Source organism: Cladosporium halotolerans (genome assembly GCF_011745625.1).
Source record: "Cladosporium halotolerans strain TM138-S3 chromosome Unknown Sca51, whole genome shotgun sequence".
Classification (NCBI taxonomy): Eukaryota; Fungi; Ascomycota; class Dothideomycetes; order Cladosporiales; family Cladosporiaceae; genus Cladosporium; species Cladosporium halotolerans.
The window spans coordinates 15,110-34,606 of NW_027191502.1; the positions used below are offsets into that span (position 1 = coordinate 15,110).

Genomic DNA, 19,497 nt, shown 5'->3' on the forward strand with positions numbered 1-19,497 from the left:
TTACCTTGGTGAAGTTCTGGGGCTTCATGGAGTTCGATGTCCGCTTTGAACCTACGGCCGTGTTGTAGTAAAGATCGTTTGATGTGGCCGCATTGCCCGGCTGAACGCCACCCACCTCCCCGAAGCTCAAATTGCGGCCACGATCCATTGATCGTGACGTCGGGCGCTTTCCCTTGACTTGTACCGGTGGCTGAGCAGGGACAATGCTGTCGTCGGAGTCGCCTGCACCGCCACTCAGCCAGCTGAGTCGATTCTTATTAGGGCCCTGGCCGGAAGTCGATCGGTGAAAGCTCAGTCTTCGACCGTTACGTTTCGGCTTGACTTCAGTGGCAGGCGCGCCATTGGAAGTGCGTGCACTGCGTGCTAAATCTGGCTCGCGGACGGCAGGCGCATTCGCGCTCGTCCTGGAATTCGTTCGCCAGAAACTTCGTCGCTTCTCGCTCTTTGACCTCTGGACGTCCGCTGCGGGAATCGGGTTCGGCTGGTAGGCTGCAGATGCAGTCGGTCTCTTTGCGTCTGTTGCACTGCGGACCATTTCTGGCTCGCGGACTGCAGGCGCAGTCGTGCTCGTCTTGGAATCTTTCCGCCAGAAGCTTCGTCGTTTCTCGCTCTTTGATCTCTGAACGTCTGCCGCTGGTTCAGAATTCAGCTCACGAACTACAGGCGCAGTCGTGCTCATCTTGGAATCCGTTCGCCAGAAGCTTCGTCGTTTATCGCCCTTCGGCCGCTGGAGGTCAAACATCGGGTCTGGCTTTTGGCTGACTGATGGGGTCTTCCGAAGGCCGTCACGTTTGTTCTGCTTGTGGGTGGGGCTGTGGATGCGCGGTGGCGAAGAGGGATGCCGTGTCGCGCCGCGGTTCTGACCCGAAGGGATGTGATGATGTGTGTCGTAGATGGCATCGAGATGGTGGGCAGGCTCTTCGCCTTCATATCGAGTCGGCGACACCTTGTGGTGCTCATTATAAATAGTTTCCACGTGTTTGCGAGACTCTGTCTCACTCAAGCGCGGACGCTTCATCGTGGTCCAGAAGGAAGATAGACCCATTTTGCGGAGTAACGGCGGTAGCGAGTCGAGGCTGGGTGGGTGAGACCCGCGGACTCAGAAGGCGCTAGTTTCGGAGAGCAATAGTGAAGCACTGTTATGAGTAAAGGCTGAGACAGCAGGGAAACCCAAGAAGGCCAAGGAGGAAACGATGCAGAGCCTCCTCACTCGAGGGGGTCAAACAGATGAATGAGAGACATATGTATTCCTTACCAGCGCGTTAGGGCGACGGTCGAGCCATGTTGGCCTGGTACGCCACAATCTGTCGGAGACTATCGTGGCCAGCAGATACCGAAAAGGCTGGGCTCGAGCAGCGACTTCTGCTTTTGGGAAGCACGGTTCAGCACTACGAGGAATGGTGTGGGCTGGTTTCCGGCAAGTCGAAGCTAGCGGATCGCCGTGCGGAGTAGATGGTGTGTCCAACGAACGATACTGAGCTAATCGCTCGGGGAATATCAGATGGCAGAGGCTTGGAGCCATTCGTGGCTTGCGTCGGAGGGCGCGGCCTTGACGCAGGCCCTGGGCGTCCTGCTGGCTGGACATACGCCTGCTTGCGTGAGGTGTGGTACTGAAGAGCGCGTACCGCGGGAGCGACGCTGATTCGCGACGATTTGAGTTAGACATCGCGGCGAAAGGCTCTGGATGCCGCCGAGAGATGGTTCGGGAGGGCGGCCGGCGACGCCTCAGCCGGATATTCATGTGTACTGGAGAGTTTTTCGTATCGCGTGGCCAGAGGATGCGGGCACGGCGCGAGCGAAGCTACCACCCAGCCATACAGCAACACGCCCGGCCCTACAACGGCAGCCGATCAGCCAGCCATGCTCGTCCAAGCCCGCTGGCGTCGCTGAGCAGGCGGTAAGTCCGAGTCCATGTAAGTAATACTGGGCGCGCTTCTCAGCCTCGTCTCTGTAGCACATTGTCAAGAACGGCCGTGACTGCCGACGCTTACTGCAGTGGAATTGCGCCGCCGCGTAGTGCACGCGGTATAGTCCGAGAGGTGGCGTCAAGCCGGAGTACGAGGGCGAAGAGTGAGAGGGCAATACCGCGGGGCGAGTGTAAGGCGGGCCACCCTAACCGGACATCGCTGGCGCAAACAGGGTCACGGTTGACGACGGTGAGGGGCAGATCGAAACCTTCCTCCACACCACGCTGCCGGACCCGATGCGCCGGCTTGCATGCACTTTGGCGAGTGAATCCTGGTGTCGATCTCAGACCTACCTTCCAGAACGCTTGCAGGCCATGTAGCCGCGCAACGCGACACCTCGTGAGTAATGTCGCGCCACGTCCAGAGCCGCCACGTGGAATGCCCTATATGTGAAGCGAGTCTTCAAGCGAGGCTGCAGCGGACAAGACGCCGACACGCTGTCTTTGTTGCGACTAGACAGTTGCGCAGGTAAGCAGGCGCCCAATACCATCGCATGACCATCACCACCAGGCTGCATTAGCCGAGAGGCGCTGAACGACCGCCGTTCTGGGCGCTGAGCAACTGTATCGCCGCCCAGTGCCTCGGGAGTGAACGCATAGCTCTTAGAACATTTCAAGAGGGCCATCACAGCGTTTCAATACTGTCGCGAGGAGCAACCCTGATGGCCGCGGGCGTTGTGGTGCGTCTTTCCTGACTCCATCAGAATCAACGCGGACGGCTCGCGGGGACCAACCTCGGGCTCGTCCACTTCAGCCTCACGACAGCCACCAGCCACCACCAGATCAATCGGCACCGCATGCGGACACTGCCGAGCCATTAGAGCCGCCTTTGATCAAAGCCACGCCTCGGCTTCTTATCACGACGATGTCTGCCAATTGTTGTCTGACTAAAGACGTTGAAGAGTGATAAAAAGGTAGATGGGCTGTGCGGCAACTGGTGGTCATACACATGGTTCGCAGGTGCAGCGTGCCAGCAGCTCAACCAATTGTCCTTTAATGCTTTCACACCACGAGTGGGCTAGACAGACCATCTTGCGAGCGCAACGACAAGCTCCAGCCGAGCTTCTCAGGTTACGTCCATATGCCAATGACTTGCAGGCTTCTTATGTGGCGTCGGCAAGTCGTTCGAGCGCCCGCTTCCAAATTGCTCGCATCCGGAGCATGATCGTGCACTTCAGCCAGGAGAATAATAAGTTCAGTAGAATGACGTTCGCTGTCGCCGTGCGATCTGAGCAGGATTGGAGCTTGTGGTGGGAAGCGATCGCCCAGCGGCTTGGTAGGGCCTTGGTACGTAATGCGGTCAATTGCATCCCAGTTTATCGTCAGCCCGTGCTCTGATGGCGTCGTTACAAGCGCAGTAAGCCCGCGCGATGGGAACGTGCTCCATCAGACTCGGGACAGCAGCCCCTGAATGACTCTGGTGCACTTGGGTGGGAGAGAATGACTAGTCGTCGTTCAGCTCTTGACTATTGGAGCACATCGAAGAGGAGCTTGTATTCTTGACCGTTAGTTGTGGATGGTAATGATCATTGCAGCATGAAGACTGTTGACCACTCCCTTTAAGGCCAGTGGGGTCTGTTTGGTGCTAGTAAATTTGAAGTTAGCTCCCGTATCTGCCCGCAGACTTGGAATTCTAGATCTCTGGAATGGCCGAGACCTGCCGCCACAAGTTACGGCAATAACGCAACTCATAAGTTACGGCAATACGTGTCAGCCTGTTGACATTGTTTGACATAATGATAAATCTGAATGGTTCTGCCAAAAGAAATGCTGATACCTAATGCATTAATTTGTCCCTCATTTTTGGTGTGCGAAAGGGTTTTGCCAGTCTAAATGCCAAAATATCGTCGTGCAGTCCATGCTGTCACTCTGCCGTGTGATCGTGCTCATGTTATTCATAATTTGACATATCATTATAATCAAGTAGATTCATCAGGCTTGCCTGGCAGTTGAGTTCTCAAAGCGCAACGCCACTCTCTTCTAGGCAACTTTTGCGTGGTCTAGCATTGGAAAGATCTCCGCAATACGAGCGAGTAGCATTGACTTACCACCACTTGTATTCATTTGGAGTTCACATTCTCGCCTGATGTAGGCAAAAAGTCGAAAAAGAGATTGCCTCCAGTGAGAATCGAACTCACATCTGAGGATTGCTACAACTGAGTTGAAGTCATATCTGCTATGAGACCTCTGTTCTAACCGTTAAACTATGGGGGCGACTTCCAAGCTAAGCTTGATGAATCGATGACGTCTACTCAAGCTTTTCCATATATATACTATGACATCTAAACCTGAGGAGCTGCATCTTATGCCCTTGAGATTCCCACATTGCTCTCTCCAAAGCAACTTGATGCGTAAATTCCGTGCGTTCAGACATTTGCATTGCAATCGTTGCGCCTTCTCCCTGCATTGAAGATGTTAATGATTCGAGGACTCCCCTCCCGCTATGACAAGGAGCCCCGCCAAATCGCCACTTTGCCGACTCCAGAAGGTGGAGACAGCACTTCGGCAATGTTGACGGCTGAACTGCCTGGTCTGATCAGCACTCCAGACTAATGTCAAGCGATACGGAGCATTTTACGGTCATTTCTAAGCTCCAAGCTTCGGTAGATCGAATCCTTCCTACAATGTTCATTCATTGAATCTCATTGTCACTAGCGATATCTTCATATATACTATCACACGGCCGCATCTCCGTTCTCTCCTCTGTACTGGCTAGGCCAAAGGACCGAGCACTGATTATCTAAAATGGCTACCAACGGTGTGCCCAATGGTAACGATACACCATCCGTGCCAGTTCCCATCATTGAGACACCCTACCTAGTTGTCGGTGCTGGGCCTGCCGGAGCATCTCTAGCCTGCTTCCTCGCCTCCTATGGTCTCAAAGGCATCATAATATCAGCCGCCCCAGGCACCGCAAAGGAGCCCCGCGCTCACATCACCAACCCAGCAGCACAAGAATGCCTCCGCGACATCGGCCTGGAAGAAGCCATCCAGAAGGAAGGCACCGCACAGGAGAACATGTCCCACACGCGCTGGTGTCACGACATGGCCGGCGAAGAATGGGCGCGCATCCACTCCTGGGGCAATCAGCCTGACCGGCACGGCGAGTATCAGGCCGCCAGCCCGTGCAAGCACGTCGACTGCCCACAGACCATTTTGGAGCCAATTCTTGTCAACCGCGCGCGCGAACAGGGCTGGAAAGTCCGGTTCGATTCGTCTTTTGTCGAATATGCATGCGATAGCCCTGAAGGCCCCTATACTTCAACGATCCAGGACACTCTCACTGGCCACAAGTATCAGGTCCGCAGCAAGTATCTCTTCGGCTGTGACGGTGGCCGCAGCCAGGTCATTCGGCAACTTGGGATTCCGCTCAAGAAGGAGCCCGGTCAGGGTCTGGCCATTAACGTACACGCGCGCGCAGATCTGAGCAAGCACATGAAGCACAAGGAAGGCGTGCTGCACTGGGCTTTCCAGCCAGAACTCGACCATCCGCCGTGGGGCTGGAGTGTTATTGTGCGCATGGTGAACGCATGGGACGAATGGATGTTCATTGTTCTGCCCGAACCTGGCTTTGAAGACTTCAGCGTGAGACCGACGCACGAAGAGTACACGAAACGCATGAAACAATGTATAGGAGATGACAGCATCGACTTTGAAATCCTGGACGTGGCGAAATGGTACATCAACGAGATTGTCGCCGAGCGCTACAGTGAAGGAAACATCTTCTGTCTCGGCGACTCTGTTCACAGACACCCGCCATTCAACGGCCTGGGAAGCAACACATGCGTACAGGACGCCTTCAATCTGGCCTGGAAGGTAGCCTATGTTGAGAAGGGTGTCGCTGACCCAAGCCTCCTGGCAACGTTCAGCGATGAGCGCCAGCCCATTGGAGAGGGAGTGATCAGGCGTGCGAATCAGGGTCTACGAGATCACGTGCCTGTCTTCGAGGCTCTGGGCGTTCTGCCTTCTCTGTCCAAGGAAGAGCGTATCCGCCAGCACGCTGAACTCAGTGCTCCGACGAAGGAGGGGCGGGAACGCCGCAAGAAGCTGAAGGAGACCGTTGCTTATACGGCGCATGAATTTGGTGGCATTGGAATAGAGATGAACCAGCGCTACGAGTCCGCGGCAATCTGTCTGAAAGACGAGAAGGCGGCACGGAAACCGGGACCCGAGGACCCGGTCTTGCAGTATCAAACGACCACATACCCAGGCTCTAGACTTCCGCACGCATGGATAAACACACGTAAGCCCAGCAAGCCGATCTCTACAATTGACCTTGCGGGCCACGGTGCATTTACTGTCATTACGGGTATCGGCGGTGAGAAATGGAAGGCAGCCGCAGAGAAGACGGCCAGCAAATGGGGGGTCAAGATCAACTCGCACAGCATTGGCTGGACTATGGATTGGGAAGATATGTACGGAGACTGGGCGGATAGGCGGGAGATTGAGGAGGATGGAGTGATCGTTTGCAGACCAGACCGGACGATCTGCTGGCGCAGTATGGAGATGAGAGAGGATGCAGAGGCGGCAATGGAAAGAGCGATCGGAAGCATCCTGGGCAAGCTCTAGCTTCCGAGTGAGGTCAGCACTGTATGCAATTCAAAGACACTATTTGAGACGATTAAGATTGCCCTTTGGCGAGTTGTACCTGTGATTTGGACCTGGGTTCTTGCACCTTACGTCAATGAGAAGTTCACTCCGTTGATCATAGCAGGGCTGGGAGAGCAAATTCTGGAATAAGGTTTCTGCTGCCTTGAGGACGCAATTGAGACTTGCTCGATACACCATCATGCGCTTGTCCGGAAGCACTGATAAGGCATCTGTGGACAAATGTGACCTTGATGTGTTGCCCTGATAATGATATTGATGATCAAGCTTCATCCGTTGGACGTATGTCATCTCTAGAACTAAGTTTACCGTTCAATGCACGCGGGATCACCGGCGTTGGCAAACCTCGTGCACCGAGTGGACGGGCTGACACGATCCTTTGGGATGTGTTTATCTAGGGTAAGCTGGGGTAAGTTATAGGGTAAGAGATGCAATTTATAGGGTAAACGATAACGCTGATCCGGGCTTCTTCCCCGCGCTGTTGCCGCTGATATGCGAGTTCAAGCGAAGGCTACGTTTTGTGAGCCACGCCCTACGTCTCCCATCCCCCTTATAATTTCTTTGTCTCTCCCCTCAATGCTTCTTCGCCGGGCTCTCCTAGCGAGGCCAAAGATAAATCCAGCCGGAGTCTCTTCACGCCCACTGCCGCCTCACTGTGTACCTTTACATCATCGTCTCAATCCCGTCTCAACAATAAGAACCATGGTCACCGCAAGCAACACCGCCCCGGCCTTTGAGCCGCAGAACATTGAGCAGGAGGCCGCTCACCAGTCCAATGGCCATGCCAAAGTCAACAATTGGTCCCATCCCGGGCCTGCAGCCTTTGATTTTCGCAGTATGTCGTGCATCGAAGTCACCCTATATTGAACGCCACCAAATCTAATCTTTAACCCAATAGGCGACATCGTCACAACTCCCACCGCCCGCATGCTCTCTGCTATTGCCAGCACGACTCTCCTAGACGATGTAATGGACGGCGGCTCAGACCCAACAACCAACTCCCTCGAAGCCATGATCGCCGAAATGACCAACAAAGAAGCCGCCCTCATGGTCTGCTCCGGCACCATGGGCAACCAAGTCGCCATCCGCACACACCTCACCACTCCACCCCACAGCGTAGTCACAGACCACCGCAGCCACATTCTCGAATGGGAAGCCGGCGGTGTCGCCGCCCTCTGCGGCGCCCTCGTCAAAGGCGTCGTGCCCGCCAACGGCAACTACCTGACCCTCGAAGACGTGCAGAAAGCCTGCGTCATCTCCGACGACGTCCACGCGTGCCCCACGCGCCTCATCAGCCTGGAGAACACGCTCGGCGGCGTCATCACGCCGCTCGACGAGTGTCGGCGCATCAGCGCTTTCGCGCGCGAGAACGGCATCATTCTGCACCTCGACGGCGCGCGGCTGTGGGAGGCCGTGGCGGCCGACGCCGGCTCGCTGAAGGACTACAGCGACTGCTTCGACAGCATCTCGCTGTGCTTCAGCAAGGGCCTCGGCGCGCCGATCGGCAGCATCCTGGTTGGCACCAAAGCCTTCCGCACCCGCGCTCGTCACATCCGCAAGATGATTGGTGGTGGAATGAGGCAGGCGGGTGTGGTGACTGCGCCCGCGCGTGTCGCGGTCGAGGACACGTTCCTCGGCGGCAAACTGAAGGCCAGCCATGTACGTGCGCGCCAGATCGCGGACATGTGGCAGGGGTACGGTGGCAAACTGACCGCGCCAACGGAGACGAACATGGTTTGGTTCGATCTTGCGGCTGCGGGCACGGATGCGAAGAAGTTCATCGAGGATGGCGAGAGGGCTGGGCTGAGACTTATGGGCGGCCGCTTGGTGGTGCACTACCAGATTGGGGACGAAGCTGTGCAGAGGCTCGATGAGCTGATGCAGGTTGTGCTCAAGGGCAAGAAACCAAACGGGAAAGTCGAGCTCGGAGCTGACAAGCTGGCGATTGAAGCCGAGTGATGTCTCAGCACGCGAAACTGATTTCGCAACTTTCCTTTCTTCATTGATCGATTTACACATATAGATGTTACATGCCTCCGACATACTCCTTGGATGCGGGGTTTCAAAGTGAGTGCGCACAAAATGAGAAACGTGATATGAAAGCAGCGTGATAAGCTGTCAAGTCAAGACTGCCTTCCAACATTGCTCGCACAAGGCCCCACATTGTCAACCTTCCAGACCAAAGCTCTTCACAAAAAGAAAGCAAAGATGGCACCAACAAGCCCGAGACCAAAGCCACTCTGCGAACCAATACTGGCAGCAAGTCCAGTGAACGACGGCGTGAGAGAAGTGGTTCCAGTCGGAGTTGCGGAGAGCGTTGGCGTGAAGGTCACGTTCTGCGGATTTGTGCCATTCTGTGGCGGAGTGGAGGGAACGGTGGTAACAGACGCGACGGTACTGTTGCTGGATCCTAGGTCGGAAGTCATTGCCGTGCCGTTGGCAGAGGATGTGCCCACGGTGTCCGCAGTGTTGGTGAAGGACGTGGAGGCGGTGGTGCTGGTGGAGAATGGCCAGTGGAAGGGGATAGACGTAGAAGATCCAGAGACGGAAGACGTCGGGCCTGGGCCGTGGTAAGGAGCAGACGATGGGTAGATGGTCTTGGAAGTGGAGACGGAGGAAGTCTCAGCTGCTTCCTCATCATCGTCGGCACCACAAGAGGCCTGGATGTACGCATGGGCAGCTACAAGTGGAAAAGTCAGCATCAATTCGTGGCTACGTTCATGACAAACTTGGAAGTCGTACCATCAAGCTCGTTCCGACAAGTCAGTCTTGCGCTGCGTCCGCCGCGGAAGACGCATTGTCCGTTGCTCAGTTCTCCGACGTCCGCACCACCTGCTTCGCCCAAGCAATCCACTTCCGAGAACACCATGATGCGGCACCCATTGCTCGCCCGGATGCGGGAGACGCCTTGCGGAAGATAGCTCTTGAAGCCGTACGGGCTCGTGGCACAGCTACCGTTGAGCGGCAGGGTGACAGACGATCCCTCAGCCTCGGAATCGAGACTAGGACCATAGGCTTGCTGGCACGCATATTCGGCTTTGGGAGTGACAGAAACGTCGAGGCTAGCGATGAGGTTCTGAGTTGCAAGTTGATTCGGACAGAGTCTGGTCAGGCAAGGAGTGAGGTCTGAAAGTGCAGATGGAGCACAGAGCGTAGTCTTGGCTTCAGTGAGACAAGTTTCCTTGTTGTCTTGTCAGTGCGTGGTACGTATCTGAAGATACGAGTTGATGAAGACTCACAAGGCAGAATGGAGTGTCTTCATGAGAGGTGACCGTGTGCAAAATGGCGAAGATGATGAGAGCAAGCGTGAAGACCATGACAGGCGATCGATCGATTGTGCGAGAGTGAGAAGGGGTTCGACGACTGAACGAGTGGATGCTCCGGCGCTCGTGAAGGGTAATGAGTGTAGGAGGAAGAAGGTAAGGTTGATGAAGCGGAATAGAAGAGCACGAGAAAGGAGGTACGCGACGACGTTCATGTGCCTACTGTTCCTGTCCTGCTCGGCAGGTAGGAGCGTTTGCCCAGTTGTTGGGAAAGCGCAGGGCGTGTCCATGAGCCGTTGTAAGCTTTCATGAACCAGAAGGAAAGGCCGACTCGCTATTTCTACAGAGTAAAGAGCTCGGGAGGATAAGGTACTCACCATACTAGAATGATGGGTGTCGGCGTTGTTGTGGCGTGTTGTTGAATCCAGACAATTTGATGAGCGAAGGTGCTGTGGATTTGCGAGCACATCCCTACCTTGACATCTCCTCTACCGTCTCGAAGCATAAGGTACGCTGTCGCAATGTGCAGCGCGCAAGCCGATTGCAGCCACTCATCACGACTGGCCATGCCTCATCACTACCACACTCTCCTACGAATGACTTCTTCGAAGTTCAAGTCATGCGCAACTGCCACCCAACGCACAGTGACAGGAATGTATCTCGTCGTTGCAAGGTAGCCGTCGAAACTTGTCAAGTGTGAATAATGTGATGTATCCTCGTGGCATTCGCAAGCATATAGGCCGGCATAATCCCGGGCACACAGAAGTGCGGTCTTTCCACGTGGTGCACTTAGCTGGCTTGCTCATGCAAAGGGTAAACCAGGGCAATTTAGTGTCAAATGTCAATGCCGGATTTCCGCATAAATGTCCAGTCGGTGAATTGCATCTAAGAGCGCCACGCCTAGATCTTTGGGCGCCTGAATGACGCCAACACTCGACGAGGCGATCTTCTCGGTTTGATACCAGCCTAAGCCACTGGTTGTGCCCCCTGGGTGGAGACACCACCTCAAAAATGACTGTAAATATTATTTCGGAACGGCAAGAGTGATCGTCCGAGCAGAATGCTGACCGATGATGCTGTCTGCATTGCCACATTAATTGTTGTTGCCGGTTGCGAGCCATCAGCCTCATGTGCAGGCTGAGTCTCGATCCGCAGGAATGGAGAAAGGCGGAGGAAGATCGGAGTGGCATAGACTTTGCCCTCGGCATCTCGCTGGTCCATTAATGCGTTGCCTGTGATTGGTCAATCAGCTGGAGCATCATCGACTTTCACGACTTCACTCCGCTGCTGCCGACATCTCCCCTAACACCTCGTTATCTCCCCCATATACCCTCCGGCGTTGTCCTTGTCGCTGCAGCAGGCCGCAGCCCTTTCCCTCTCCGCTCCACCATGTATTCGTCCGGTCTGAGGCAGTTTGGCGCCGCCTCGAGGCTCTCGCGCCAGCTTCAGGTCCGCAACTTCTCTCGCACCACACCTGCGAAGAAGATCATCACTCCCAATGGCCCTCTGCGCGCGAAGGAGGCCTCGCCCCTCATCAACAACAAGTACCCCATCATCGACCACGAGTATGATGCCCTCGTCGTTGGCGCTGGTGGTGCCGGTCTGCGCGCCGCTTTCGGTCTCGCTGAGGCCGGCTTCAACACTGCTTGCATTTCGAAGCTCTTCCCGACCAGATCACACACCGTCGCCGCCCAGGGTGGTATCAACGCTGCGCTAGGAAACATGCACAAGGATGACTGGAGGTGGCACATGTACGACACTGTCAAGGGTTCGGATTGGCTTGGAGACCAGGACGCCATCCATTACATGACAAGAGAGGCACCCGCGTCCGTTATCGAGCTTGAGAACTACGGCTGCCCCTTCTCACGAACGGACGACGGCAGAATCTACCAGCGTGCGTTCGGTGGTCAGTCCCAGGACTACGGTAAGGGTGGTCAGGCATACCGTTGCTGCGCCGCCGCCGACCGTACTGGACACGCTCTTCTGCACACTCTCTACGGCCAGTCGCTCAGGCACAACACCAACTACTTCATTGAGTTCTTCGCCATCGACCTAATCATGGAGGACGGCGAGTGCAAGGGTGTCATTGCCTACAACCAGGAGGATGGTACTCTCCACCGTTTCCGCTCTCACCACACCGTCCTGGCCACTGGTGGCTACGGTCGTGCGTACTTCTCTTGCACTTCTGCCCACACTTGCACTGGTGACGGTATGGCTATGGTTGCTCGTGCTGGTCTGCCCAACCAGGATCTGGAGTTCGTTCAGTTCCACCCTACTGGTATCTACGGCGCTGGTTGCTTGATCACCGAGGGTTCCCGTGGTGAGGGTGGATACCTGCTCAACAGCGAGGGTGAGCGTTTCATGGAGCGTTACGCCCCTACCGCCAAGGATCTTGCGTCGCGTGACGTTGTCAGCCGCAGCATGACCATGGAGATCCGCGAGGGCCGTGGTGTTGGCCCCGAGAAGGACCACATCTACCTCCAGCTTTCTCACCTGCCCGCCGAGATTCTCCACGAGCGTCTGCCCGGTATCTCTGAGACTGCCTCCATTTTCGCCGGTGTCGATGTCACCAAGCAGCCCATTCCCGTCCTTCCCACCGTTCACTACAACATGGGTGGTATCCCCACCAAGTACACCGGTGAGGTTCTGACCGTTGACGAGGCTGGCAAGGATAAGGTTGTGCCTGGTCTCTTTGCTTGCGGTGAGGCTGCTTGCGTCTCTGTCCACGGTGCCAACCGTCTCGGTGCCAACTCTCTTCTCGATCTGATCGTCTTCGGCCGCGCTGTCTCTCACACCATCCGCGACAACTTCTCTCCCGGCAAGCCCCACAAGCCCCTCGACGCCGCCGCTGGCGCTGAGGCTATCAGCACTGTCGACGAGATCCGCACTGCCGACGGTCCTAAGAGCACCAACGAGGTCCGCAACGCCATGCAGAAGGTCATGCAGACCGATGTCTCCGTTTTCAGGACTGAGGAGTCCCTCCAGGAGGGTGTCAAGAAGTAAGTTGATTCTAGCCCATCATTTTCATGTCGAACAAATATGCTAATACTTTCTCTCCAGGATCCACGACGTTGACCAGATGTTCTCTCAGGTCGGCACCAAGGACCGCAGCATGATCTGGAACTCTGACCTTGTTGAGACCCTTGAGCTCCGCAACCTTCTCACCTGCGCCGTCCAGACCGCTGAGGCGGCCGCCAACCGCAAGGAGTCCCGTGGCGCTCACGCCCGCGAGGACTACCCCGACCGTGACGACGAGAACTGGATGAAGCACACTCTCACCTGGCAGAAGAAGCCCCACGGTGAGACCAAGCTCGGCTACCGTGAGGTCGTTGGCCACACTCTTGATGAGAACGAGTGCAAGAGCGTTCCTCCTTTCGCTCGCAAGTACTAGATGGTTTGCATGGAATTGTATGTGATCTTTTAGTGCCTTGGGGAGGATGGCAAATTCTTATGTCCAGCTAGCCAAATTTTTTCTAAGTCTTCAGAGCGGTTTCATTTTATCAATCTAGCATGGGTAGTCTCGATTACCGTTTTTCCACCGTGCCATTTGACAGCGGGGCGGCAAGGGTGGGCCAACGCAACACCACACCCCGTGCCATTCCCCGGCCAGAGGCTTTCGGACGATCAGCGCGGACCCGCTGTATCGGCGGGGCCTGCCTGCCTTAGTGCTGTCTTGAGTCGTTGTAAAGCTCGCCGTGACGAGAGAAGACCAAAGTCCATTCCCTGACAGCTGTCACGCCCTGTGTTCCTCTTCTCACACGCCGACTGGGTCCTACCTTAGTGGGGAGAGTCGATCTTTGTTGCTACTTCGCGCTGGCGTATCGTCTGTTCCTTTCTTCAGATTCCTCAAACCCTGAGAGACCAAGGCTCTTATCGCACGTTCGGGGAAGCTTGATATCAATTTATTTCTACAGATTTTCTTCGCTACTGTAACCCTACACACCAAGCCGCACGACAATCTCTTGTGCGACGCGAAACCGGTGCAACAACGCGGGACGCTCGCTTCTCAACCGAAGCCAGAAATCACAGCCATGATGCAGCGCAACGCAGCAAACCCGTCCTTCCACCCCGCCCACCTCACCCCGGGCGACAGCGACGACGAGAGCCAGTCAGACCTCGCCGTATCTTCTGGCGATGACGATAGCGACGACGAAGCGCGCGAGCTGACACACGAGTCGAGCGGCCTTTCGCGCCGCGCGACTGCAGACCTCGAACACGAGCGTCAGGCGGAGGGAAGAGAGGGACGTCTGCAAGACGAGCCGCTGTCTAGAAGCGCGACGCTGGAGGGCGAGGGACCAGTTCTCCTCAACCGTGATAGACAGAAGAGGACCACACACTACAACTATCAGCTGGAGAAGCAAATGAGCCACGTCGAGGCAAAGCAGTTCTATCAGAACCAGAGGGGTGGGGCGAGTAGCACGGCGCTGCTCGACGGGCAACCGAGCCAGAGCCAGAGCCACACTCCTGTTGCGGCCCGCAGTCCGCAGACGAAGAGCAGGACGTTCTCGAGCTATGCGGGCGGCGACGCGAACGCTTTCTCGCGCTCGGGCAGTCTGAGGAGCTTGAAGAGTGCTGGATACAAGAGTGCGCTGCCGCTGGGCCTGAGCGATCCAAACAAGCACCCCAATGCTGCGAGTGTACAGACTCCTGGCTTGGGGCTCTTCGAGCAGTCGCAGTACCCAATGCCTCCCCAGCCGGGCCCACCGCAGGCTGAAGCGCTTGAGAAGGCCAAGGACGGATATTGGAACGCAGACCGCGCGGCCGAGTCGCACAGCCATCATCCAGGCGTGCCTCACGAGCCCAAGCCTCTGCTCGAGAAAGAGGGCATCCACGGCGCTGGAGCGGGTGTGGGCATCGAGTCGGCGAACGATAGCAGCGTGACGACGGAGCTGCAGACAATCTACAGCAACATTCAGAAGGTGATGGACATTCGGCACAAGTATATCCGCCTCTCACTACAAGGGCCCGAGGACAACCCGCGCGACGAGTCTGGGTGGAACATTTACCCGCCTATGCCAGAGCCGGTCTGGAGCCAGGATGGGCGGCGAAGTGGTGCGCAGGCCGAGAACAGCACAGACAAGGCTAGCACAGACAGCGCTGGGATCACTCCGAAACCGAAGTCGAAGGACGGCGGGCCTAGGAAATTCCGTAAAATGGGCCACGACATCGGCGAGGACTTTGAGCTCGAAGACTGCCTGCCGGTGCCTGGTGAAGAGGAGATGACATACAAGCTTGACCCGACCGGCGTCTACCAGGTTTATGAGACCACGGAGTCGTCCGATCTCCACGAGCCCATTATCCACATTCCCACCATTCGCGAATTCTACATGGATCTGGATCAGATCCTGAACGTTTCATCTGACGGACCAAGCAAGAGTTTCGCTTTCCGCCGCTTGCAATATCTCGAGGGCAAGTTCAACTTGTATGTTCTGCTCAACGAGTACCAAGAAGTAGCAGATACGAAGGCAGTGCCTCATCGTGACTTTTACAATGTGAGAAAGGTCGACACGCACGTTCACCACTCAGCGTGTATGAACCAGAAACATTTGCTTCGCTTTATCAAGAGCAAGATGAAGAAGAGCCCTGACGAGATCGTCTTGTTCAGAGATGGCAAGCACTTGACCTTGAAGGAGGTTTTCGAGTCGATTAACTTGACGGCTTACGATCTCTCCATCGATACCCTGGACATGCACGCCCACGTCGACTCTTTCCACCGCTTCGACAAGTTCAACTTGAAGTACAACCCTGTCGGAGAGAGTAGGTTGCGTACCATCTTCCTGAAGACCGACAACTACATCCACGGTCGCTACCTTGCCGAGATCACCAAGGAAGTGATCAGCGATTTGGAGAGCAGCAAGTACCAGATGGTTGAATGGCGTATTTCCATTTATGGTCGCTCGATTGATGAGTGGGATAAGCTTGCCGCTTGGGTTGTCGACAACAAGCTCTTCTCTCCTAACGTCCGCTGGCTCATTCAGGTTCCCCGTCTCTTCGATGTGTACAAGTCGTCCAACTTGATGGATAACTTCGAGCAGATCGTAGTCAACCTCTTCCAGCCTTTGTTTGAAGTTACCAAGAACCCATCCGCGCACCCCAAACTGCACGTCTTCCTGCAGCGTGTGATTGGTTTTGATACGGTGGACGATGAGAGCAAGACGGAGCGCCGAATTTACCGCAAGTTTCCACTGCCCAAGGAGTGGAACACCCTGCAGAACCCTCCCTACAGCTACTGGATCTACTACCTGTTCGCAAATATGGCTTCTCTGAACGTCTTCCGTAAGCAGCGCGGCTTCAATACCTTTGTGTTGCGCCCGCACTGTGGTGAGGCCGGCGATGTAGACCACCTTGCTGCTGCTCTGCTGTGCTGCCATAGTATCAGTCACGGTCTGCTGCTGCGCAAGGTGCCTCTGCTGCAGTACATCTTCTACCTCGAGCAGATCGGCGTTGCCATGAGTCCACTGAGCAACAACGCTCTGTTCTTGGCTTACGAGCGAAACCCGTTCCTGCAGTACTTCCGTCGTGGTCTGAATGTCAGCTTGTCGACGGATGATCCGCTGCAATTTGCTTTCACCAAGGAGCCACTGATTGAGGAGTACGCCGTTGCTGCACAGATCTACAAGCTTAGCGCTGTCGATATGTGTGAACTTGCGAAGCACTCTGTCGTTCAGAGTGGTTTCGAGCACAGCGTCAAGCAGCGCTGGTTGGGCCAAGACTACCACCTCCCTGGCGTTGCCGGCAACGACATGGCGAAGGTGAACGTTCAGAGTGGTTTCGAGCACAGCGTCAAGCAGCGCTGGTTGGGCCAAGACTACCACCTCCCTGGCGTTGCCGGCAACGACATGGCGAAGGTGAACGTGCCCAACATCCGCGAAGCCTTCAGACACGAGACATGGATGCAAGAAGTGGCCATGATTGACCGCTACTCGCACCCGGTCCAGTCACAGCGCGCATTGAGCGTGACGAACCTCCCGCCCGGCGCTTACAACACCAGCACTACCAACACCGGTGCTCCTCCCAGCCCGACGCAGAGCATGAAGACCCACCCCTCCGCTACCAACCCTCTCAACGTCGACACAGCGAACTATCGCCCCAACAACAGCTACAGCGGGGCCAACCTCGTTGCAACTCCTCGCCAATACCAGCGCACTCCCCAAGCCGCCCGCTTCGCCGGCTCCTCTACGGCCGTTCCCGCAGACGGCGAGCATCAAGACGGCTCTGTCTCGCCTACCTCCCAGCGCAAACCTCCTGTCAACCGTGGCGGCAGCTTGACCTTTCACCCACCTACGCTCGCTTCCCACGAGCCGCCACCCCAACCCTCCGAGCTCCCCGTCTTGAACTCCACGCCCGTGCAGCAGAGTGGCCCTGCCGTCCACGACTTCGCCACTCTGAGCGCGGAGCCCAAGATCTTCCCTGGCGTGCTCGACAACCGCAGGCGTAGGAGCAGTGTTGCGAAGAGCGGAGATTTCAGCGACGATATGGCAAGGAGTCAGGAGTTGAGGAGGAGTGTCAGCGAGACGGTCAAGGAGACTGGTATCGAGAGCGAGGGAGATGAGTGAAACTTTGGATCGCGAAGGTGATTTCTCGGACTAAGTTCTATGTTTTGTTCGGTCTCTTGGGTTATTGACGTCTGGTGAATAGTATATTTAATGAAGGACTACACTACCTCTCTGGGTCAAACCCGCTTTCACATGCGTCTTGCTTCGAGGCAGTCACGAATACTAATCTCATTGAACGGAAATACTAAGCTGCTGCCGTCAACGTCTGTTTCACGCGGATCTTGCCTTCAAGCTTTTGCGACTCATTCCTTTATCGACAGTGAATCATGAGCTGCGGCCATCGACGCCCGTTTCACTCGGATCTCGCGTGCAGATAGTTCTATGCATCCCTCAATCGGATGCATTTCCTAACCTGCAGCGACAGACGCCCGTCTCACTCAAGCATCGTGTCTAAGCATCTTCAAAGAAACGTTGTCTCATCATCGAAAGTGAAGTGAGACTGCGGCCGCAAATTTTGACTTCACTCGGATCTTGCTTTTATGTGATCATGGATCGTTCGTCGCTCCGTCTCTCCATCCTTGCCTCAAATATGATCGCAAAGCTGCGGCCATCGGCGCCCAATTCACCCACCCTTCCCGTGACCACTGAGAGCCGTGGAAGGTCTGCGCTTCATTCGCGTGTCTTTTGTTGATTCATTCGTGTGCGTCGCTGGGTTGCACCTTCCTTTCTTGTTGCCTCAAGGTGAAATATTGCTCTTGGAGCTACTCATTTACAACGCGTTTCACGACCACCTTCGTCAACGGACGATCACCACACCTATGGCCGCACCTCTACTTTATCCGCCACCGACCGGATTCGACGGCTGTTACAGATGCCGAGAAAGCTTCTACACCGTAGAAGAACAACAAAGTGCCCGTCGCCAATACATTAACTCATGCGATCGTAACGAGGCGCAGCAGTGGCTCGACACAGAGATTCAGACCGCACGTCAACACCTACAACGTGTAAGAGAGAGACTGCACACTCATGGCGATCTGATCCTGTCTCGTTGGGAGAAGAAAAGCTACCACAGGAGAGCCGTTTTGCTCAGTGCAGCCTCCAGGGACCTTCTGGGTGAATGGCCTGTTGATCCACAGCTTATGAGCGAACATGCACGAAAGGATCCATGGGGACTTGCTGAGAGGCATCATGGCCTTGCTATTTGGCTTCGACTAGGTCCGATCGCCGAGGACTACATGAAGTTCTTGTCTCTCTTGCACGTTCGATGTCAATATGACCTCTCTCTTTGGTCAACTTTCGACACCACACAGAGCAGATTGTCATGGGGACCGGAGCACAACAGACACTCACATTGCAATGCCAGTGTCATCATGCACGGCAATGAGTATGGCAAGTTAGTGGACTTCGAGGTCGATGCCGCCCATAGCGGAGCGACCGTCGGGTTTCCGCGAGCTACCGTGACGGTGACAGCACAATCCATGATCGCTAAGATGCTCAGCCGAGGCATAGACCTGATTATAGGGGATGCTGCACCGAGCGGGTCCACGAGATGGAACGACTTGATGTCAGGGGATATGCAAAACAATCAGCAGGCTGTCAGGGTTTGGAGCCCCTATCACGATCAGCCATACACAACGCCTCCGAAGTTTGAAATCGGTGTGCTAGTTGACAAGGTTCAGAGCCACCTGAACCTCATCGTTGATGAAATAGAACTCATGCAGACCAGTCCCGAGCACTTCCGCCAACGGGTCATGGCGGACAAAGCAAGCGTCTGGAACCGGCATCTGGCAGCCAAAAGTGAGGATTATCAATGGGCATTCATCGCTTATATCAACATGTGTTCTTTGCAAACTTCCGTCATTCTATGGCAACGTGTCTTGGCGGAGTGCAAGCATCTCCAGGCGAAGCTCTCTCAAGCTGGATCGTTGATGAAGCCTGGTTCCCGATTGTCCAAAGACGCTGATGCTGCGATGAGGGCGTTCGGTCACGGTTTCAAAGATTGGTACAGTTGGAATTCGGCGCAAATTTCTCATGCGCTGTTCAGCATGGGCGACGTGCGAAAACACACCTTGACGAACTTGATGCGCCCGACTTACCCATTTGGCCAACCCATCGATCCAGAAACGAAGTTAGACCCGTCTAAGCAAGGCCATCGCATCTTTAA

The 19,497-nt window shown here is 55.5% G+C and overlaps 5 protein-coding genes across 5 annotated transcripts; 4 read left to right on the forward strand and 1 right to left on the reverse strand.

Annotated features, from left to right (window-relative positions):
• Positions 1 to 4,711: 4,711 nt before the first annotated feature.
• Positions 4,712 to 6,535, forward strand: WHR41_08920 (uncharacterized protein; the record flags this gene model as incomplete). The annotated part of the gene is made up of 1 exon (XM_069377524.1): positions 4,712 to 6,535. One exon carries the CDS (start codon positions 4,712 to 4,714, stop codon positions 6,533 to 6,535), a length of 1,824 nt encoding a protein of 607 aa, XP_069225505.1.
• Positions 6,536 to 7,020: 485 nt separating this feature from the next.
• WHR41_08921 (uncharacterized protein) lies at positions 7,021 to 8,703 on the forward strand. Its single transcript, XM_069377525.1, has 2 exons — positions 7,021 to 7,409; positions 7,473 to 8,703. The coding sequence occupies exons 1-2, from the start codon at positions 7,067 to 7,069 to the stop codon at positions 8,531 to 8,533; spliced, it is 1,404 nt and encodes a 467-aa protein (XP_069225504.1). The 5' UTR covers positions 7,021 to 7,066; the 3' UTR covers positions 8,534 to 8,703.
• WHR41_08922 (uncharacterized protein) lies at positions 8,561 to 10,106 on the reverse strand. The gene is made up of 3 exons (XM_069377526.1): positions 9,814 to 10,106; positions 9,317 to 9,755; positions 8,561 to 9,254 (listed from the first exon to the last, which is right to left on the reverse strand). The coding sequence occupies exons 1-3, from the start codon at positions 9,889 to 9,891 to the stop codon at positions 8,764 to 8,766; spliced, it is 1,008 nt and encodes a 335-aa protein (XP_069225533.1). The 5' UTR covers positions 9,892 to 10,106; the 3' UTR covers positions 8,561 to 8,763.
• A 1,120-nt stretch (positions 10,107 to 11,226) lies between these two features.
• On the forward strand, positions 11,227 to 13,378 carry sdh1 (putative succinate dehydrogenase [ubiquinone] flavoprotein subunit, mitochondrial; the record flags this gene model as incomplete). The annotated part of the gene is made up of 2 exons (XM_069377527.1): positions 11,227 to 12,836; positions 12,898 to 13,378. 2 exons carry the CDS (start codon positions 11,227 to 11,229, stop codon positions 13,226 to 13,228), a joined length of 1,941 nt encoding a protein of 646 aa, XP_069225511.1. The 3' UTR covers positions 13,229 to 13,378.
• Positions 13,379 to 13,868: 490 nt separating this feature from the next.
• WHR41_08924 (uncharacterized protein) lies at positions 13,869 to 17,393 on the forward strand (the record flags this gene model as incomplete). Its single annotated transcript, XM_069377528.1, has 1 exon — positions 13,869 to 17,393. The coding sequence occupies one exon, from the start codon at positions 13,869 to 13,871 to the stop codon at positions 17,391 to 17,393; it is 3,525 nt and encodes a 1,174-aa protein (XP_069225512.1).
• Positions 17,394 to 19,497: the final 2,104 nt, after the last annotated feature.